We start from the raw sequence: 22,415 nt of genomic DNA, 5'->3' as shown, positions 1-22,415 counted from the left end.
AAATATAAAACCACAACCATGATTCTCCCAGCTCTTTTCACCGTTCAGATCTCAGAGGCATCAGTGCCACCTGCCTAGCCGCGCTCCCCCCCAAAGCCACTGATATCAGACGTCAAAATCAGCCGTGACATGGAAGGTTTCTCTTTATTGAATACAGACTCGTCCAGCAAAAGGAACACAGGGCAAGGGCGAAACTTTTAATAAATAAGACCGACGACGCCCCTGCCCCCCTTCAACAAAATAGCTCTCTTCTGCAGCATCCTCCCTCCCCCCCCACCCGCCCCACCCCACCCCTGGGTGCCTCGGGGCCTCCCCCCCTGTGGAAACTACACGAGTGTGGCATCTAAATAGACTATAGAAGAGGAGGTGTCCCCAGATACTACAGTGCCCAACTGGCTTCAGTGTTCTGCTAAAAAATAAAACTGTAATACACTCAATGCCCCCCCTTCCCCAAAATAACCACCCAGTGACTATTCTTCTGGTTACAGATAATGTTTTGAGGTCATCATGCCGAGCAAAGAGGGAGGGGTGGCAGTGGTGGTAGTGGGGAGCTTTTAAACCCCCCTGCTCCCCACACACAGATACTAAACCCTTTGGTGGGGGGGGAATGATATAGTCAGCAAACCAAGGCCTCCCCCCCCCCGACCCCTTTATCGCCACCACAACCACAGCACCCTAGTATTTTGGACCTGGAACACCCCCAGATGTTTCTCCCAGCTACCACCAGCCCCAGTCAGGGATGGCGGAGTCCCACAAGACCAAATGTTGTCATCCCCCCCCTACCCCTCGCAAGACCTGAGAGAGAAGGAACGAGATTGCAGCCACCGCCTCCCCCTGCTCCTGCAGAGAGGTGGTACATCCTTGTCTGCTTACCCTTGAAATGTCCTGACCCTCAATGCCCCCCCCAAAAAAAACTCAATTTCCCAGCAAGCATTTCCTACCCACTCCCACCCCACCCCCCCATAACCAGAGGCATCCCTGCTTTCCACCTGTGCAACAACCAGCCCTTCTAAAGTGCAGGAGTTTGAACACTCTTCTCCCGTCAAGCTCGCCCCCTCCCTCCCCTCTAATTTGTGGCTCCGGTGGAAATAGGGGAGCTGAACGGGGGAACGTATTAGAGCTACGCTCCTTCTTGGGGGGGGGTAGGGGGCTGTGAGAATCTAAGCAAAGTGCACCTGAGTCTCTCTCTCTCTCTCCCTCCCCACACACTCCTGACCACCCAAGAATGCAAAAGTGTGAAAACTATAAAAGTCCCAGAGGGGAGGAATCTCTTCCAGGGGGATACACACCAACCTCCCCACCGCCCCCCCCCCCCCAAATAAACTGCTGAAGGGGGAAAGCAGCTGCCAGCCCCCCACAGCCCTAAACCCAGAGGGAAGGACCCCAGTGCGCTCCCCCCGCTGCGGCGTCCCATGAGAGCATGCATAGGCCCAGATCTGCACACATACAACTCCCTCCTCAACCGTGCCATTTCTGTTTTTGTGGAAAGTCCTCTTCCACCTTTCTTCCCCGAAATATTGCTCAGTTTCTGGCTGAGCAAATGGGGGAGGGCAGACAGAACAGGGGAAAGGGGGGGGGAGAAGAAATGCTGCGGCTCTTCCACTTGGGGAGGGGGGCAGCAGTTTAGGGCTTGAAACCACCAGACTAGGCCTTGGTGAACAAGGTCCTCAGAGATAGAGGGGGGCTTCCCTCCTTCACCCCTATGCCCCCCAATAGGGAGCCAGGGAGCCCCCCCAAAAAAATCAGGACACCCCCTCATTGTTTTGTGCTCCCCACTCTTCCGAAACAGAAAACCCCACCACTATGGGGAGGGCAGCTTTGGATCAAGAGGCCTATTGCTTAATCTTGCTTTGGGTACCACCCACCAGATCCCCACCCCAAACTCTGGCCTCACAGCTCTTAAGACCCCCCCTCACCACCATTCATCCCCCTCCCAAAAACAAGCCCAGCAGGGGAGCCCCTCCGATGCCTCCTTCTGGCCACACCCAGCAAACATAGCCATGCACTCAGACCATTTTGCTTCACAGCAAACGGGCCTCCTCCGTGGTCACCCCCCTGGGTGGGTGGGGGCCAGGCCCACCCCCCCAAGAGGAGCGAAAGGCAGGGGCTCTGGTTTGGCACAGGCTGGTTGGGGGCGGGTAGGGAGCGTCCGGCTCTCTGGGATGGGCCCTGCACCCGGGTGGGCTGCTCCCACAAGCCACAGTGGGTGGGTGGGGAGGGCAGGGGGTGGGGGGCTCCAGGGGAGGGAGGGGGGCTCCTAGCTGGCCCCTCCGCTCTGCACAGCCAGGGAGTGCTGCAGGTTTAGGCGGTTCATCTTGGCCTCTTCCAGTCCTTGCAGCTTCCGCAACTGAAGCTCGTCCAGCTGCCTCCAGAGCTCCTGCCGTTCCTTCGCCTTCTTCAGTTCCCTGGGAGTAGAGAAATTTAAAAGGAGAGTGTAATGGTTCTAGGGGTTGCTCGTGTGTAAGCCAGTGCAAACACCTGGCTGGATTGCCTGTGTGAACCTTTTCTGTCCAGACAGCCACTCACCCGTGGCTGACTCAATCGCTGACAGAATCCGTCAGTGGGCGTTTCTTAAACTTCTTCCAGCAAAGAAGCTCTTTGACGCCTAGTCTCCTCCTACTCTCTCTGCGCGAAAGCCATCTGCGCAAGGAGGGCGTGGACAACGGAGGACCTCTACTCTCCCTGCTGGTCCCCGGCAAGGAGTCATGAGACCGCCTCGCCGCTTCCCCCATCTGCCCCCCTTCTCCACTGGTGCTACGCTGATTCTCTTCCCCAGAAGATGGGCTGCCTCTCCCAATCCCGGAACGCTCTCCGGAATCCCTCTGGATTTTGCTCTTTCCCTCTGGCACTGATGGCAGTTCCCTGACAGAGAGGGAGATGCAGTGAAGGATGCAAATAGTTGCAGTTCCTGCATCATGGGGGGCTGGAGTAGATGACCCTTGGGGACCCCCCTTCCAACTCTATAAAGTTCTGCGATACAGCATGCCGTCCTCCAAGGGTCGGCGTTTGGAGTGAGCCAAGAGAGTTTTGTTATTTGGGGTCTGTATTCGAATTCCCAAAGGTTTCGTGGTATTTTCCATAAATGCACCTTTTTTTTTTTTTAAGGCAGAACAGTTCTTTTTGGCTTTGTATTCAGGATAGGAAAAAAGAATGTGCTTCCTTCACAAAGTCAACTGTGGAACTCACTCCCACAGGAGGCAGCTGAGGGCAACCAAGCTAGATGTCTTTAAAAAGAGGACTGGACAAATTTGTGGAGGAGAAGGCTACCAATGGCTAGCCACAATGGCTATGCTCTGCCTCCACGGTTTGAAAATGGAGAATCGTAGAATTGTACACATAATAATAATAAAATAATTTATTTATACCCCACCCATCTGGCTGGGTTTCCCCAGCCACTCTGGGCGGCCTCAAACAAAATATTAAAAATACAATAAAACGTCAGACACAGTTGGAAGGGACCTCTAAGGGTCATCTAGTCCAACCCCCTGCAATGCAAGCATCTCAGAATCCCTGACCAATGGCCATCCAACCTCTGTTGGAAACCCTCGACTGAAGGGGAGCCCACCCCCTTCTGAGGGAATACTTTCCACTGTCAAACAGCTCTTCCCCTCAGAAAGTCATCCTTAATGGTTAGTCTGAATCTCCTGTCTTGTCATTCGTGTCCTTTGATTTGGGTCCTCCCCTCTGGAGCAGCAGAAAACAAGTTTGCTCCATCTTCTCTGTGGCAGCTCTTCAGCCAGCCTATCCCCTCTCAATCTCCTCTTCTCCAGGCTAAACATACCCAGCTCCCTCAACTGTGCCTCATAAGTCTTGGTTTCCAGACCCTCGATCATCTTGATTACCCCATTGGCCCATACTCCAGCTTGTCAATATTCTTCTTAAACAGGGGTGCCCAGAATAGGACACAGTATTCCAGGTGTGGTCTGACCAAGGTAGAATAGAGCAATAGTCTGTTACTTCCCTTGATCTGGACACTATACGTCTGTTGATGCAGCCTAGAATTGCATTCGCTTTTTTTGCTGCTGCATCACGCCGCTGACTCATGCTAAGCTGGCGGTCTGCGAAGAACCCTATATATACTCTGCTTTCACTTGTGCTGCTGAGAAAGATGCAGAGAAGATTGAGAACCTGTGGGGCCCTGCGGGTGGCGCTAGACTCCCAAATCCCATCAGCCCAAGCCAGCAGGGTATAAATGCTCCCAATGAATATTCATAAATAAATAAACAGGAGAAGCTGCCCAGAATTGCAATTTCTCTCTTTCGTCTGCCACGTAGACACTTACTGCTGTTTTTCCACCTTGTAGGAGGCCGTAAGTTCATCAAATAGTTTCCCGTTCATCTCCATAAAGGTCTTGAGGACATTGTAGACCAGAGAAACAATGGTCCTGGATAAGAGGGTGGCAGTGCCGGGGGGGGGGGAGAGGAAATCTAGATGTTACACCCCAGGACTGCTAAACCACCTCCAGCCCCACCCCATCAGTCAACAGCTGGATTATCTTTCAACCTAAAAGTGGGTTCCCTTCTGCTTACTGAGGCCCTGGAAGGTGTAGCCAGCCTTACACTTAAAGAGAGACAGTGTGGTGGAGTGGTTAGAGCCTAAGACTAGGGCCTGGGAGAGACCAGGGTTCAAATCCCCGCTCAGCCATGAAGCTCACTGGGTGACCTTGAGCTCCGTCAGTGCCTCTCAGGTAGCCTAACCTACCTCAAAAGGTTGTAGTAGGGGATTAAACGAGGTGGGAATAACCATGTCTGCCACTTTTAGCTCTTCAGAGCAAAAGATAAAGATAAAGGGACCCCTGACCATTAGGTCCAGTCGTGGCAGACTCTGGGGTTGCGGCGCTCATCTCATTTTATTGGCCGAGGGAGCCGGCGTACAGCTTCCGGGTCATGTGGCCAGCATGACTAAGCCGCTTCTGGCGAACCAGAGCAGTGCACGGAAACGCCGTTTACCTTCCCGCTGGAGCAGTACCTATTTATCTACTTGCACTTTGACATGCTTTCGAAGTGGTAGGTTGGCAGGAGCAGGGACCGAGCAACGGGAGCTCACCCCATCGGGGGATTCGAACCGCCAACTTTCTGGTCAGCAAGTCCTAGGCTCTGTGGTTTAACCCACAGCGCCAAAGATAAGAGCAATAAATAAATAAAAGTGATACAGGGCAGGATATAAATCTGTGGCCTTTCCCCAAAGTTGGGCAATGGGAGCAATGAGGCTTTGCTGGCGACTGGGGACAGAGGGACACTGCAGGACTGGCCCACCTCCACCCCAGGGGTCCTGTAGGCACCCCAACCCAGGCAGCCACTTACGGGTTCCAGTGCTCCTTGGAGACGCGATAGAGGGTGCCGAAAATGGTGGGCAGCACCGTGTGGCAGTTGTCCTCAACCAGGCTCAGGATGTATTCGTTGTTCCAGAAATACAGAGCCCGCTCTGCAACCTGGAGCGAGAGGAGGGCTCAGAGGGGAGGAAGGCTACTACTAGCCAAAATGGCTACTCTCTGCCTCCACGGTCAAAGGCAGCAATAGAGGGGAGAGTTGCAGCAGGCTCTCCTCAAACAAAGCGCCCCCCTACGTACAAAAATTCGAAGTTTCCTCCAAGCTGTTTCACGCAGTAAACATGTCGCACCCAGAAAGTGAATGAAGAAACGTTTCTATTCCTCACTCAGAACACTAGAACTGGTGGACAGCCAGTAATATTATAAGCTGCATGTCTTTGTTTCCCAAATTGATCCTTTTAGAAGTTTTCGTATGTATCGTGGTATCTTATGCACATTTATTTTTATGGATTATAATTGTTTTCACTGTAATTGTTAAAGAGTGAATTTATGCTTAATTATTATTTACCGGTACAGTATTTAATTTATTATGTGCTATTATATTCTAATGGATTACTGAATGTTAGCTTTAAGATAAACAGCTTAAATAAAAACAAAGCATGTTTTTATTATGATTTTGTTTTTGGTATTGGATCAGGTTGTTACAAGGTGCGTGATCTCTGGTGCATAGTTTGTTGTTTCTTCAGCTTGTTAAACCGCCTTTAGAAAGATGGCAAACAAACTAGAAGTGGGAGGAAATGGAAATTGGATGTCGGAAGACTCAGATAAAAGGTCGTTGTCTTTCATGCAGTACAAAGTTAAACTATGGCTGAAAGATGGAAAGAACTTGCTGATATAATTAATAATTGGAATACAAAAAGGGAGGTGGGAAGAAGTCGAGGAAATAAGTTATCGAAAGATGGAACTTGAAAAATGGAAGTGTTTTTTTTAAAAAAAGGTGGTTTTTTTGGGTTTTTTTGTTGGTGGGGTGGAGGGGTGGTGTTTTTATGTATTTTTAAATTTTTATTTTTGGTTTGTTTTTTTTTCCTTCTCACTCTACTGTATTTTGTCTTTTTCAACTTTTTTTTCTGTATTTGTGAAAACTGGAATAAATATTATTTTAAAAAAAACAACAAAAAACTATGGAACTCATTCCTGCAGGAGGAAGTACCAAAGTTGGACAGCCTTAAAAAAGAGGATGGGACAATTTCATGGAAGAGAAGTATCCGCGTGCCCTCCCGCCACTGTCCTCTCAAAAATAGCCAAACTCCCAAGCTGAATGAGCTCTGGACCCATCTCCCCTCCCTTCACCTCACCCCCCTGCCGCTGCCCCAAGAGCACCTGGAAGTGGGGGCTGGCAATACACCGAGCCACTTGCTTGAAGAGGGGCTCCTGGATCTTCACAAACTGAGAGGGCTCAATGACATCCAGAATCTCCTCGATTTCTCCCAGGAACATCACCTGGGTGGACAGACGGGCAGGGAAAGATGAGCAGAGTATGTTGGGATTAGGCTGGGATGCAGGCACTGGCAGTGCCACTGGGCCAAGATGGGGCAACAGCACCAAGGCTTCCCCCATCTGCCTCCACTCCCACCCTCGTCCCCACTTGACCCTTCTGTACCTCCTTCTGGGTGCAGGTCTTCGGCCAGTACTTCAGAAGGCCACGTATCACCTGGGAAGGTGAGGAGAGAGGTCAAAACATGGAAACGTTAAGACACACATCCTGGCACTGGCATAATAATAATAATAATACAGTAGTACCTCGGGTTAAGTACTTAATTCGTTCCGGAGGTTTGTTCTTAACCTGAAACTGTTCTTAACCTGAAGCACCACTTTAGCTAATGGGGCCTCCTGCTGCTGCCGTGCCGCCAGAGCACGATTTCTGTTCTCATCCTGAAGCAAAGTTCTTAACCTGAAGCACTATTTCTGGGTTAGCAGAGTCTGTAACCTGAAGCATTTGTAACCTGAAGCGTACATAACCCAAGGTACCACTGTATTATTTTTATTTGGTACTCCCTGAACTGTTCCCCATGGGACTTGGGTTTTCTCCCCCCCACCTGCTGCTCTGCTGCACCCCACAACCAGCACCCAACATGACCAAATCCTGACTCACATGCTCGGTCAGAGTCGCGTCTTTCTCCAGGAACTGGACCACACAGTAAGCCAGCTGCAGGAGACAAAGCGAGGTCAAGGGTCAGTGGTTAGAGCTCGGGGACACCCAGGAGCACCCCCCCCCCTCACAACCCCCACCAGAGGCCCAAGCATCACTCCACTGCAGATCTTCCCTACCCTCCCACTCCACCTGACAGCAGAGGCCCCTTTGACCATCAAGGGAGGCGGAGGTTCCCTGCAGAGTGAGGCTCACCTGGGCGTGGAAGATGGAGAGGGACTTCACAGAGTGCAGCGGGATGAGGACCCGGACCAGGAACTGCTTGTGCTCCGTCTTCAGGGGCAAAGCAAACCCGTTGATTATACTGGGGAGGGGAGGGGAGGGAGGAAACACAGTGGGAGGCATCAAAGCCGGTGCCGTGTGACACCCGTTCCGCAACTGCAAGAAATCGATCTCTTTAGTGTGGCGGCACCTACAACTTAGGAACTCCCTGCCTATTGATGGCGACATCGGGCAGGCACCTTCACTGCACACTCTTTGGCGCCTGCCGAAAACATTTCTGGTTAGACAAGCCTGCCCAGATGTGCAGAATGCTGATGTGCGTTTTTAGTTTATTGCTGGCTTTAAATCTTTGGGATGTTGTAATTGTTTTCGGTAATTGTTTTTTTCTTTTTGCAAACTGCTTTGAAGTTTTTGCGATAAAGCGGCATATACATTTTTTGCAGCAAAATAAATAAATAGAAAACTGGGGGAGGGAGTGGTTGGGGATGCTGCTGTCCCCCAAACAGAGGAAGGAACACCTCTGCCTTTTCTCCTGAGTAGTTCTGAGAAAGAGGAGCCTTCACCTCCCATCTTCAACATCTGATTGCCGGCAGGGAAGATTTGTGGGGGAGAAGAAACCAGCACTACTGTTCCAATGCCTCTTCATCCATCCCCCCAAAATTCCCTGGACTTTACAGGAAATGTCAGAATTTTAAGAAATTTAAATTACATCTCACCCTTCCTTTTAACTTATTTCAAATTTTTTTAATTATAAGCGAAGGGAAAAATTATAGAGGAGGAAGTAAGAAATAAGGAGGAGAAGATGCCAAAAGAAAAGCATTGTGCAGCACCCACAGAATACGAATACAGTGGTACCTCGGGTTAAGTACTTAATTTGTTCCGGAGGTCCGTTCTTAACCTGAAGCACCACCTTAGCTAATGGGGACTCCCACTGCCGCCACGCGATTTCTGTTCTCATCCTGAAGCAAAGTTCTTAACCCAAGGTACTATTTCTGGGTTAGCGGAGTCTGTAACCTGAAGCGTATGTAACCTGAAGCGTATGTAACCCGAGGTACCACTGTACAGCATAAGTATTGTTGTTGTTTAACAAATACTTCTACGTATTTGGGGAAGGAAATGCCGCGGTAGCCACCGGTGCGATGAAGGCGAGGTGGATCAAACAAAAACGTTTAAATCTCAAAATGTGGCAAAATGAAGTAAAGTAAAAACAGCGTGAGCTTGTGGCATCTCGTGGACTGTATTGTCATGCAACCCAGACTCCTGAGTCGTGGGTGACGAGCACATGGCTGAGCTTCCGATGACTCAGCGTCTTGCCCTTTTGCTCCGCCCACAGCAGCAGAAGCAGCCAGCGCCAGGAAGGAGCCCAGCTGGTGCATGGCGGAAGCTGAAGGGGAGAGGAGGGAAGGAAAGAGGCCCCTCAATATTCAACAGAGGCAGGAAGGTGCAGCTCTGGCTGACGCCCGTCCTCCATGTCCTAAGGTGCTTACCTTCCCAGGATCTCAAGCAGCTCCGCCACGCCGTTGAAATGCTCCGTCTCGTAGATAAACCTGGGGGTGGGACAGGGAAGAGGTAGGGATCACATCATCATCATCATGGCCACCAGCTTTTCCACCTGCCTTGCCCCACCCCACCCACCCCGCCAGGGACCACTGTATGGCAAAGATGCTGCTGAAGTATTCTTCGTTTTTATTTATTGTGTTTGTATCTCAGCTTTTTCTCCAAGGAGTTGGCTCATGTGGTTCCTCCTTTGCTCTTTAATTCCCCACAACAGCCCTGCGAAGTAGGCTAGGGCTGAGAGTGAGCAACTGGCCCAAGGCCACCCAGTGAGCTTCGTGATGCCTGAGTGGGGATTCGAACCCAAATCTCTCCCAGAGTCCAACACTCTAACCACAGGCTCACTTCTCTTAACATTTTTTTTTTGCAGGGACTGTTCCTGGCTTTTCTGGCAGGAACAGAGCCATATTGGGCTTTTAATATAGTTGAAATGCTTTGCATTTGTATCTGCCTGTATACTGTTGTTAGTTTATTCTTGTGAGCTGCCTCAGAAGCCTTTTCGGCTGAAAGGCGGCATATAAACAAACAGCAGCAACACAACACAACACAACACATCACATCACCACAGATTGGGGAGAAGGCAGAACTGCCACCATGGGCTCCACTGCCACTTTCTGCTTGCATCCTCTTCTTTCCTAGCCCAGCTAGGAAACACCCTCCCAGCAGATGTCAAAGCAACAAACAACTATTTTACTTTTAAAAGACAACTGAAGGCGGCCCTGTTTAGGGAAGTTTTTGATGTCTGATGCTGTATTGTTTTTAATATTCGGTTGGAAGCCACCCAGAGAGGCTGGGGAGGCCCAGACAGATGGGTGGGGTATAAATAATAAATTATTATTATTATATTACAAGGGTGCTGTGATGTCAAGTTGGCCCCCAGGAAGGGTATTCAGGGCACCAGACCAGAGTGAGCCTCTCCTACCACAGAATTCTAGAATTGTAGAGCTGGAAGGGACCCCAAGAGTCATCTAGTCCAACCCCCTGCAATGCAGGAAATCTTTTTGCCCAACGTGGGGCTCAAACCCACAACCCTGAGATTAAGAGTCTTGTGCGTGTTGCTAGGCTACAACTCCCTCCCATTGGCCATGCTGGCTGCTGGGAGTTGGATGTCCAACAACACCTGAAGGGCTACAGGTTCCCCATCCCTTGGGTCTGGCAGCTCCTGCACCACCCAGAATATGCTACTCATCCTTACCTGCCAGTGAGAAAAGTGGGGGAGTCCCTAGCTAGGGAATGAAGGGAGAACACAGGATGAGGTCATCCTGCCCTCTAGTGGACAGCAGGCTACATTATCCCCCTGAATGAGCTCTCATCACATGGGTAAGAACTTAAGAGCCTGCTGGATCAGGCCAGTGGCCCATCTAGTCCAGCATCTTGTTCTCACAGTGGCCACCCAAGGGAATCCTGCAAGCCAGATCTGAGTACAGGAACACTCTCTCCTCCTGTGGTTTCCAGAAACTGGTATTGAGAAGCATTATTGCCTCCGACTGTGGAGGCACAGCACAGACATCATGACTAGTAGCCCTTGTTAGCTCAGTTGGTAGAGCATCAGACTCTTGACCTCAGGGTCATGGGTTCAAGCCCCACACTGGGCAAAATATTCCTGCCTTGGAGGGAGCTGGGCTAGAGGACCCTTGAGGTTCCTTCCAACTCTGTGATTCTACATGAATCTGTCCCAATCCTCTTTTAAAGCCGCCTAGGCTACTCCCTCCTGTGGGAGGGAGTTCCACAGTTTAACTTTGGGCTGTGTGGAGAAGATACTTTCTTTTTTTAAAAAAAATATTTTTTATTAAGAATTTAAACAAAACATATTATCTTATTACATATCATCCTTGACCCCCCCTCATTTCCCCCCTCCCCTCACAAAATAACCCCCTCCCCCCATAAAATAACCCCCCTCCCCCCCCCGACTTCCCTCAGCTCCAATCTCTGGTTTCTCTACAAATGCTATTCTCTGCATGCTACAAAACTGTATAAATCCTTAATTTATCTGACTGGTTATTGTCAACAGAAAGTTTGAGAGTGTTTATTCAAAACCTGCCAAGGAGTCCAGTTCACTTTGTTGTTTCTTTAAGTACCGTATTTTTTGCTCTATAAAACTCACTTTTTCCCTCCTAAAAAGTAAGGGGGAATGTGTGTGCGTCTTATGGAGCAAAGGCAGGCTGCGCAGCTATCCCAGAAGCCAGAACAGCAAGAGGGATTGCTGCTTTCACTGCGCAGAAGCCAGAACAGCAATCCCTCTTGCTGTTCTGGCTTGTGAGATTGAGAATATTTTTTTTCTTGTTTTCCTCCTCCAAAAACTAGGTGCGTCTTGTGGTCTGGTGCGTCTTATAGAGCGGAAAATATGGTACTTTGTAAAAGGTTCTCATTCATCTTTAAAGTCACAGTTATCCTTATCCTGTAGTTTATGTGTCAAAGGGGATTTAGGGATTTAGGAAGGAGATACTTTCTTTTACATGTTCCGAACCTTCCAACATCCGGATGCAGGCCACCTGCAAATCGCCTTCTTGGCCAGAAAAGAGGCTGGCAGCGAGACCTGAGCAACTGCTTCTGACCACGCTGGGTGGGCAGAATGGTGGGGAGAGAAGCCTGTGCTGCAGGAGGCTAGGATGCGGAGCAACCCTGGGGTGGAGCAGAGGAAAGAGGAACTCACCGCAAGAAAATGTTGTTGCACTGCTTTCGGATGTAGGCACGCAGGCCCAGGAACTTGCCATAGACGCGGTGGAGGATGGTCTTGAGGTACTCGCGCTCCCGAGGGTCCTCGCTGTCGAAAAGCTCCAGTAGCTGAAGGGAAGGGAGAGGGGAGAGGAGGAGTCAGCGCAAATGAGCCTGGATCGTCCCCTGTGAAACTCCTGGAGAGTTTCCTGGGCCTTCTACTGAATACCAGGCAGTGGCTCTCCAAGCTTCCAGCACGACTGGGAGATGCCAGTGATTTAGCTTGCTGCCTTCTGCAAGCAGAGTCATGTGCACAGCCTAAGATTGGTCCAAAGGGGGTCCTGGCACAGCAGCCTGTTCTCACAGTGGCGAACCAGGTCTCCCAGAGGGCAGCCAAGCTTGTGTTGTGATTTTACTCTTTTGTTGTTGGGAGCTGCCCAGAATGGCTAGGGCAATATAAATAAATTATTATTACAGTGGTACCTCGGGTTAAGTACTTAATTTGTTCCAGAGGTCTGTTCTTAACCTGAAACTGTTCTTAACCTGAAGCACCACTTTAGCTAATGGGGCCTCCCGCTGCTGCCGCACCGCCAGAGCACAATTTCTGTTCTCATCCTGAAACAAAGTTCTTAACCTGAAGCACTATTTCTGGGTTAGCAAAGTCTGTAACCTGATGCGTATGTAACCCGAGGTACCACTGTATTATTATTATTATTATTATTATTATTTGGGTCCCAGTTTCCAAGGAGGGCATCCAGCTCCTTCCTGGACATGTCTTATTTATTTACTTCCAAAAATATTTATGTGTTGCTGCCTGATTTAAAAAATGTCAAAGAAGTTTATGACAAGGATGTCTGTATATAATTAACATGCACACATACAAAAAAGCTTTAGAATCAGAGACCATCAGCCATTGCGAAAAGATGCATTCTCAATTGCCCGCATAAGTTTGATGGAATAGAAAAGTTTTCCACAGGAGTTTTGGAAGTTGAAACAGCCTCATTTCTCTGCAGTACCACAACAAAGTCATTGCAGAAGGAGAATGGCTTGTGACCCACCTGCAAAGAGGACTCGCACTCGATGCCCAGTAACCTGGCTTTGCTGCCCCAGACACACACACAACATACACACACTCCCTTGCTCAGCCTTCTTGCTCCTTCTCACTCACCAGCAACACAAATTTCTGGTCTATGTAACGCTTGGCGACCGAAGGTTGGAAGTCTGGGCTCTCGAGGAACCGGAGGAAAAATTCATACACAAGCTGGAAAGAGGTAGAGAGGTGGAACCATTAATCACCACCAAAAAAACTTCCAATTCCCTGCCCCCGCCTGCCCCCAAGGCACTTTTGCTCCCCCCAAATTTAGGCCACCTTCCCTTTGGTTCCATAAATTTATCCCTGGTGCCCCCTTACCCTATCAAACACATTTTTCAGAATAGCAGTTTGCCCAACCACGAAGAAAGATAATAGCACAATAAAATTAAAGGCGGTCACAGTTAATTGCACATTTGTTCAAAACCCAATTAAAACTATTTTAGTTTAATTAATTCAACAAAAAAAAATCTAGTGATGCCAGCTTTTCAGAGAGTCACATGCCCAGCACACGCCCCGCCCCCACTGCCCTCTTGACTCTTAGTGCCCCCCACCACTCGCCATTGCAAGTAAACCCACCACCCACTTTGGGAACCACTGGTTTAAGGCATCCACCAGCAAGCCAGGGGTGGAGGTGGCTAAGACTGCACCCACTACTTTTCTGCCATGCAGGCAAAATGACACTTGCCCACACGAGGCAGCCCCACGGAGGAGTCCTACCTGGAGATGTGGCCACGAGGGTTCTAGGTTGGGCTCATCCTCTTCGGGGTCAAACTCAGGGTTCTCGCTGGGCGGAAGCGTCCGGAAAATGTTGACCGAGATCTGTAGGGAAGGGAGAGAAGAAATCAGCGAAGCTATACAGCAGACATAGGCAGACTTGCCCCTACAGATGTTTTGGGACTACAGATCCCATCATCCCTAGCTAGCAGGACCAGTGGTCAGGGATGATGGGAGTTGTAGTCCCAAAACATCTGAAGGGCCAAGTTTGCCTATGCCTGCTATACAGACTAGTTACCACTTCAAGCAAGGTACAACCCTTGCCCCCAATAAAAAGACACCCCTCGAGCTTCTGGCTTTGACAGGGACCAGCCAGATGCCCAAAGAATCTCAGGGAAAGGGCAATGAGATCATTCACAGGGGTTGCCAACATGGTGCCCATAGCTGCAATGGCACTGTTATGAGATCTTCCCTGGCACCCTACTATTAATTCAGAGAGAAGTAAAAGGAGGGAGATCATAGCCTGTACTTGCTTGCATAATAGTCAACACTTCTGTCCAGAAAGGCATTATTTTTAAATTATTACTTTTCACTGTGTCTGTGTGTTAACCCATACACATTAAATGCAGAAAAGGAACAGGAAAGATTTGGAGAGTGCTCCATCCATCCCTAACTGGAGGTCATTTTGCCTCCCCTTGAGTCATAATCTGTGCTAGGGGTCTCTTGCTCAAGCTGGCAGAACACATTCATAGCCTTCAGCCTCCCTGGCTGTTGCCAGCAACCAATGCAGCCTCCCTGGCTGCCACCAGTGACCAGCAACCACTTGAGCCGTCCTGCTTGTGATTGTTTGTGTGACGGGGGAGCCCATCCTCTTCCCCCTCCCTGCCTACCATCTTGATGATCTCAGGGTAGAGCGGCTCAATGAGGATGCCACGGTTGGTGGCCACGCACTCCACCAGCTCGTTGAGGGCTGCTCGCTTGATCTCTTTCCCCTTCAGGTCGGCGACGCAGTCGAGGAAGTCGAAGAGGACGGAGCACTGCTGCAGCTTCTTGCACAGGAGGTCGTGCAGTTCTGAGACAGGAGCATCTGCAGGGGGGAGGAAGCGACCACACACACAGGGCTCAGCAGGTGCTGGCGCAAGAGGTGCTGGGGCTCAAACATGCTGGCCGGTCTCACCCTCCAACACATTGGAGCCCCCTTCTCCGTAATCCATCAGGGTGGCCCAGTTGCAGCTACTTAGTAGTGGAGAAAAAGCAGACTATGCACATTTTTGCTCTTTTTTAATTATTTGTAAGGAAAAGGCCATTGGCCAGGGTGGGGAAACACTTGTTATACACACAGAGGGTTCAATCCATGTCACCCCCAAGAAGCGCTGGAAAGAAGAGACCCATCTGAAACTCTGGAGATGCAAGTGGACAAATAACCTGAGCTGGCAAAAGGTGGTAATCATCACCATCATCATCATCATCATCATCATAAATTATTTATACCCCACCCATCTGGCTGGGTTTCCCCAGCTACTCTGGGCGGCTTCCAACAGAATATCAAAATACAATAATCTATTAAACATTAAAAGCTTCCCTAAACAGGGCTGCCTTCAGATGTCTTCTAAAAGTCTGTTAGTTGTTTTTCTATTTGACATATGGTGGGAGGGCGTTCCACAGGGCAGGTGCCACTACCGAGAAGGCCCTCTGCCTGGTTTTCTGTAACCTCACTTCTCACAGGGAGGGAACCGCCAGAAGGCCCTCAGCGCTGGACCTCAGTGTCCGGGCAGAATGATGGGGGTGGAGACGCTCCTTCAGGTATACTGGACCGAGGCTGCTTAAGGCTTTAAAGGTCAGCACCAACACTTTGAATTGTGCTCTGGGGAAAGAAAGCACAGCTCCACAGGCAGAACACCAGAGGAGTTGTGTCCTTTGTTGGAGCCCAGGGAACATGCAACAGGCAGGACCAGGGGTTGGGCGTGCAGGGCAAACAAAGCTCCCCATGCCAGCCCAACCCTTGCCACTGCCACCAGCACCAAGCAGAGAGCATGGAGGGTTCACAGGGCCAAACCGCCTGTCCCCCACGCAGGGGGGAGCCTGACCATCCTGCCAATGTGGCCTCTGGCAGGTGCATCCCCCCAACACTGCCTGGGCGCAGTGGCAAGGCCAGACCAGAACCCAGAGACCCCCAGTGGCAACCTTGCAAGACCCATAATTCCAGACAGCAGTACATAGGAACCTGCCTTCTCCAAGGTGAGACTATGGGCCCATGTGGTTCAGGACACTAGCAGGCACTCCCCAGGGTTATAAGCAGGGGGCATTCCCAGCCCTGCCTGGAGACGCAGCTGGGGATTGAACATGCAATATCCTGCATGCAAGGCAGATGGTCTACCGCTGTGTTATGGCTCTTCCTGAAACCAAGGTGGTTGTTTTTCCTTTCATTTTTTCTCCAGTTATTTCCAAGTATTGCAATAAAAACAGTTTCCAAGTGCAGTTTCCACCACCGTGTTTAAACCACATTATGTGGTACTTTACTGAATTCTTTCCCTAGATTAAACATTTTGTTTCCAATGCACCTGAAAAGGCTTTGTATTTATATAGCATAGAAAATGAACACTGCGTAATTTTTTTCTTAAAAACAAACGTGTTAAATCAGATCTCCAGTGATTTAGTGCAGTGGAAAAAATTTCCGATCCCAAAATTTCCAGAAAACTCACGTCATTCTCTGGGGACGACCACCTCAGCAAGTCGGAGCTGCCTGTCACTTGTGCCCATCAATGAGTTAAGAGTCAGCAATTCCTGCTCTCCAACTCCTTGGCTGTGGCACCAGTAAACTCCGCAAGACACTAGCCCTGTGTGAGGTCAAGAGTGGAGTGGCACACTCAAACGCTCAGCCTTCCAAAATTAACCAAGCCTGCCACCCAAGTTGCCCTAGTCACCCTGGAGAGCCCACCTCAGCCTTTTCCTTGACAGGGAGCTGGGCCCACTCCAGAAGGTGCCAGATTGGGTGCTTTTCCCATGATGATATTTAAAAACAACAGGAGGAGCCAAGAGCAGCCATTTCCAAAACAGGGAAATGAGACATTGGTGAACTGATGAGCACCTGGAAAGCACCAAGATCACCCTAGGAGAGCAGGAAGTCAAGGATGAAATGCAGCAGTTACTTAACAAAAAAAATCAGGATCCTAGAGGTGGAGGGTTGGGAAGGCTGAAGTCAGTTTTAAGCAGGATGCTGCTATTATACTTAGTTATGCAGGTATTTTGACGTGAATTCTTTTTGATTGGCTGGATTCTGTTTCAGTCAACTATTTCGCTGTAAACTGCCCTGTAACAGTTGTGTGTGTGTGCCTCTGAAGGGCAGTATAAAAGCACCCTAATAAGTAAGACTCAGGCACACAAGCCATACTGCTGTTGCAGCCTCTTCTCCTTACCCCTTGGGGCAAGAAGCAGCCCTGGGAATCCCCCTGGGAACTGTAACCATGGCAGCCATAAGGCTGATCAGCCGCATCCGGAGACAGAGATGAGTTCTGGGATCAGTAAGGATGCAGGAATATTTTGGGGGGGGGCTGGCTAGACGAATGCAATGGCCATCTCCCAAGACTTGAGAACCTATTCTGGTTTTGTCTCCAAAGTCAAAAAATATTTATGCCTGCGGAGGAAGAGGGAGTCTAAAATGTATTTTGAAACTGAGGAGCAATCAAGGCCAGGAAACGGAGAGCAGTCGAAGAGAGCCATTTCTGCCCCCGGCCCAGCATGCGGCCAGACACTCCCATTTCCCACTTATCATTTTATTATGATTACTATTAATTATTCACCCTGCCCAGGGTGCGTAACAATAATTAAAACAACATTTAAGGACCGTTTAAAGCAATACGAAATCACAGAAGTTGGTTCCTAAAAATAAACATGTATAAATAAATATGCATCTCAAGTGTCAAGAGTCAGGGTAAAAGAGCATCTGCAGCAGAGTGGTTTTAAATTTTGTATAAATCTGATGCTGTACAGCTAACGTGGGCTCCTTCTGGAGGAAGGTTAGGGCGAAAAGCCAATATATTAACCAAATTGAAGGAAACCAAACCCAGGGCATTTAAACAGCTTCTATTGCAGTCAGTTACGGGGTGGGGTGGGGCTGGCTGCTCTGCCTCCCACTTTTGGAAGCAATATATGAATTTTTGGTTGTCTCTCCTGTAAAGGGTGCTATTAGTTTAATATGTTTTGTGCTTCTGTTGTCTTATGGTTTGTTGATGATTCATTATTCTGTGATTGCATTTTAGCTCATGGGACCTTAAGAGCAGGCAAGAAATACCATTAATAAATAAAGATGGCATTTCCTCATTCCAAGATGCCTCTAATAGAGAAGCCAGCAGGACACTCCAGTCTGGCATAGAGGAAACCTTTCTTGATCTTGCAACTCCGCCTCAATTAAGTCAACAGTAAGGCCTGGCCCAGTGTTTGAGGGGAACGGGGGTGGCTAACGAAACTCTGCCCGATTTTACAATGCTTCCCACTGAGTTAATGCATCATCTGTTTTCATCGCTGCTGATTTTAGCTAATTGCCTATTTGCAATGTATTTTGCGGCTGCTTTTATCCATGCTGAAGGCCACTCTGAGCTCACCAACAGAAATTAATCTGTGTTATTTGCATTATTATGTGTTTATTTGCAACCCACCAACTCCCTCCCGTTTTTTTAGTCAAATCATGGCTCCCTCCTGTGAGGACAGGGCGTGGTGGAGGCTGCCCCAAAAGGTATGGGGACTAAGGTTCCCTCTAACACACACCTGCAATTTCAGCACTTCCTGGAACTCTGCCCCCTCCCCATTATCTGGCCGCTGCAGACCCCCAAAAGGCAGGCCCCTTAGTGGGCAAGTCTCTGGATGGACACAGAAATCCTCAGGATGGGAACACAGCAAGTTGCTTTAATACTGGGTCAGACATCTGTCCATATCTGACAGACAGCAACTCTTCAGGGGTCTTAGGCCGAGAAGGGCATTTCCCATCATTTGCGGACTTGACTTTTAGCTGAAAGAGCCACGACATTCTGCCTGTATAGGCACGTCTGAGCTGTGGTCCTCTCCCATGGGAGCTTACTTAGTGACACAAGGACTCCAATGTGCGATTCTGATGGAGCATGGCTACAGGATGCTTGGGGTTGCCTCCCCAGCTGAGGAGGAGGATGCAGAAGGGGTGGAAGATGCTGGCTTGGCCTGCTGGCTGCATCCAACAATACCAGAGTGGTAGGAGAGAGGACAACTCCCAGCGGCTGCTCTCAGTTGCAAAGTGGTACCCAAGGAGGACTGAGGAGCATCAGAAGAGCCTGCCAAATCAGTGCAATGGCCCACCAGGTCTGGCATCCTGCTCTTACAGTGGCTCGTACGGAAAACCCTCAAGTAGGATCCAAGCGCAAGAGCACTCTCTCCTGTGGCTTCCAGCAACCGGTGTTCAGAAGCACATGCTCTGTCTCCAAGAGGCAGAGCATAGCTATCGTGGCTAGCAGTCACTGACAGTCTGATCTTTCATGGATTTCCCCAGCCATCTAGGTTGGTGGGCATTACTGCCTCCTGGGGGAGGCGAGTTCCACAATTTGATGATGCGCTGCATGAAGAAAGGCTTTCGCTGCATCACTCCAGCCAGAGGTCCATAGGAAGCTGCTCTAGACAGTGTCAAACTATGGGTTCATCTGGATTATCCATGCCGCCTGGCAGCATCTGCCTAGGGTTACAAGCAGGGGACCTTCCCTACTTGTGAGATGCAGATGGGGACTGGACCTGGGACCGTCTGCAGGTGCTTTGCTGGAAAGCCAAATTTGCCTGAACGTGCAAACTTCACCTGTGTGGCCACACAAGACATGCCCCCAACACTCCGGTGCCCACCACCCCACACACTCAGCCCCCAATGACACCCATGCAAACGAAAATGCCTTTAGCTCAGTTGAAGCATGAGACTCATAATCCCAGGGTTGTGGGGGGTTCGAGCCGCACATTGGGCAAAGAATTCCTGCATTGCAGTAGGTTGGGCTAGATGACCCTTGTGGTCCCCTCCAACACTACAGCTCTATGGTGTTATGGTAAGCGGGGGATGGCCCACAAGGCTTTCCAGTTGCATTTGCCTGATCACAAGTGGAAGATCCCTGCACATCTTCCCCATGTGACTCTGAGAAGGTCGGGGACTAAGGGGTGACGGTGAGCATGATGCACATGAGAACATTGAGCATGGGTACCACTCCCTGCCCCCGAAACACACCTGCAGCTTATGACTTATGATGAATATTGTTCCCCAAAATGCATTTTACTTTGCTTGCCTCTTGCTCAAAGCTGTATTCCAAAGTAAGCAGAGAGGCCACAGGAGAGCCCGCCACAAAGCTCTGAGCCTGCGTTTGGCCAGGGCCAAGCCCAATGCTCTTGTTGAGGTGAAGATGCCCTTCCCTGCAACAGGAAACCAGGGCTACCCTCCTGGAGCTCAATATAAGAGCCTGTGTGGTGTAGTGGTTAGAGCGTCGGACCAGGACCTGGGGCAGACCAGCATTTGCACCCCTCTCCATCATGAAGCTCACAGGGTGAGCTTCGGCAGGTTGTGGTCTCTCAAGCCTAGCCCTACCGCACAGGGTTGTTGTGAGGATAGACAGCAGATAACTGAGCACAGCACCTTGAGCTCCTTGCAAGGAAAGTGCAACAAATGTACTGAATCTATAAAAATGAATAGGTACACCCAAACCCCATTTTTGGTGACCAAAACGAAGATCCAGATGTAATGGCATCTCTTGAAAGCTCAGCAATGAGGCGGTATCCCCAAACCAAAGATTGAGGAAGTCTCGACACAGGGCTTTCTGCAGCCTTTCTCAATCTGTGGGTCCCCAGATGTTGTTGAACTACAACTCCCATCACCTCTAGCTAGCAAGGCCAGAGCTCTGGGATGATGGGAGTTGTAGTCCAAAAACATCTGGGGACCCACAGGTTGAGAACCGCTGGTATAGGGTGTGTCCCCCCACTAACACCGCCCCCCACGCTTATGGCAGGCCTCTGCTGACATGTTGGACCTTGGAAGGTGGCAGACTCTCCTTCACTGGAGTTTTTTAAACAGAGGTTGGATGACCATCTGTCAGGGATTCTTTGGCTGCAGTTCCCACATTGCAGGGGGTTGGACTAGATGAACCTTGGGTGTTTCTTCCCACCCAATGATTCTGTGGCAGGTCTCCCTGCTAGAAGGACCCAGGTGTGGAGGCAGGCCCAGCCCTCCAGCCTCTGGGGACTCACCTTTGAGCAGAGGGAGAGGCGTGAGCTCCTGCTGGTTGCTCTGGTACCGGAACTGAGAGGAGCTGTGGGAACGCCTCTGGCGGGAACGGCGGAGTGACCGGCGGGAGAAGCCGTCCACTTTGTCCGGGGGCGGCACAGGGGACAGCCCCGGGGAGGAGGGGCTGGTGGGGGTCACGGCAGGCGGGATCTTGGTCTCCATGTCGGCAGGCAGGCAAGCCCCCACTGCTGTGAGTCTATGCCAGGAGGGCCCTGGGGAGGAAGGGTGCCCTTAGTACCCAGCAACGGCGTCTGGCGTCTCCTTAGGCCTCAGGAGCAGCCGCCCCATGACACAGGCCGGGGCCTCCTTCTGTGGTCCGAGTCCTTGGCTCAGGGTCTCGTCGGCACGTCCAAGCCCAAGGGGGCTCACCTCCAGCGTGATTCCTGGCCTACTTGGCTGCCATGGCTGGATGACTTGGGGCCAAGAGGAGCTGAATGCCAGCAAGGAGCATGGAGGGTGGAACCCACCCCCCCAAGTTGTGGTGCAAGGAGGCCTCTGGGGCTGCAAAGGTGGCTTTTCCCAGCTGTTGCAAAGGCCCACCTCCCCAAAAAACCTGGTGCCTTGCTGAGGTGAAAAGTGGGGCACCCCCCTCCACAGCAACCTGCCTTAACAGCTCCAGGCACAATCCGGGCGCAGGAGCCTGAACCCAGGGGGCACCCCTCAAGATCTGCCACGGGGTCCAAAGGATTGGAGGGGCAGCGCCCAGGCCAAGCGACTCCTCTTCTTCGCCACGTCCAGGGGACCAGCCTGTGGGGCTGGAGAAGATGCAGAGGCCGTCTGTTTCCTAGTTCAGGCCGAAGGCGGAGGCGGCGGTAGCGGCGCAGGAGGCATCCTGGGGGCAAGGAAGCAGGCGGGGCCGGCCTCCTGCCAGAGCCCCTTGTCGTCGTCGCCGTCGTCCTCCTCCCTCTCCCATGGGGCACCCGGCAGCAGCTGGCTCGCAGGAGGAGGAGGGCGCCCGGCACGGCCTGGCTGTTTTCTCTACCCGGCGGCAGGTGCGGGCAGGTGCATTGCGCGGCCCCGGCGCACCGTCACCAGGAGCAGCAGCGGCAGCCAAGCAAGGCAGGCCCCTGCCTCTTTCCTCTGCCCTCCTCCGCCTTTGGCTCCTCTGCTGCTGCTAATGCAGCAGCAACGGCGGCAGCTCCCGGTGCTGCTTTCCCCCGCGCAATACAAGGAAAAGGAAGCGCGCGCGAGAGAGAGACTGAGACCTAATCCCGGTGCAGCAGCAACAGCAGGCTAATACGGTGCGTGTGCGCGCACGCGCGTACCGTACCCCTCCTCCTCCTCGCGTCGGACCCAGCCCCAAAGCCTGCCTCCGCCTCTATTGCGCACGCGCACGCGCTCTGCCTTTTCCTTTGATGCGCTCCTCCTCGCTTAAGCTGTAACACTAAGTAACCTTCCCGGCCCACGTGACCCTCGCCGGAGCGCT

The 22,415-nt window shown here is 50.9% G+C and overlaps 1 protein-coding gene across 3 annotated transcripts; it reads right to left on the bottom strand.

Annotated features, from left to right (window-relative positions):
- Nucleotides 1-125: 125 nt before the first annotated feature.
- PPP2R5B (protein phosphatase 2 regulatory subunit B'beta) lies at nt 126-22,337 on the bottom strand. Of its 3 annotated transcripts, XM_083417173.1 has the most exons (15): nt 21,595-22,330; nt 20,953-21,201; nt 14,607-14,803; nt 13,720-13,821; nt 13,078-13,170; nt 11,908-12,038; nt 9,188-9,247; nt 7,674-7,782; nt 7,422-7,475; nt 6,930-6,980; nt 6,650-6,769; nt 5,304-5,431; nt 4,283-4,384; nt 2,236-2,405; nt 126-265 (listed from the first exon to the last, which is right to left on the bottom strand). In XM_083417173.1, the coding sequence occupies exons 2-14, from the start codon at nt 21,149-21,151 to the stop codon at nt 2,258-2,260; spliced, it is 1,494 nt and encodes a 497-aa protein (XP_083273299.1). In that variant the 5' UTR covers nt 21,152-21,201; nt 21,595-22,330; the 3' UTR covers nt 126-265; nt 2,236-2,257. The 3 variants fall into 3 exon arrangements, 2 of the variants coding, with proteins under 2 accessions (XP_083273299.1, XP_083273298.1); XM_083417172.1 differs by lacking the exon at nt 126-265 and having other exon boundaries at nt 1,120-2,405; XR_014505901.1 differs by lacking the exons at nt 126-265; nt 2,236-2,405; nt 4,283-4,384; nt 5,304-5,431 and adding an exon at nt 5,853-6,131 and having other exon boundaries at nt 6,450-6,769; nt 21,595-22,337.
- Between the last annotated feature and the right edge of the window lie 78 nt (nt 22,338-22,415).

This window comes from Podarcis tiliguerta (genome assembly GCF_965153285.1).
Source record: "Podarcis tiliguerta genome assembly, chromosome: 16".
In the NCBI taxonomy this organism is placed as follows: Eukaryota; Metazoa; Chordata; class Lepidosauria; order Squamata; family Lacertidae; genus Podarcis; species Podarcis tiliguerta.
This window is presented reverse-complemented; position numbering and strand designations above follow the sequence as displayed.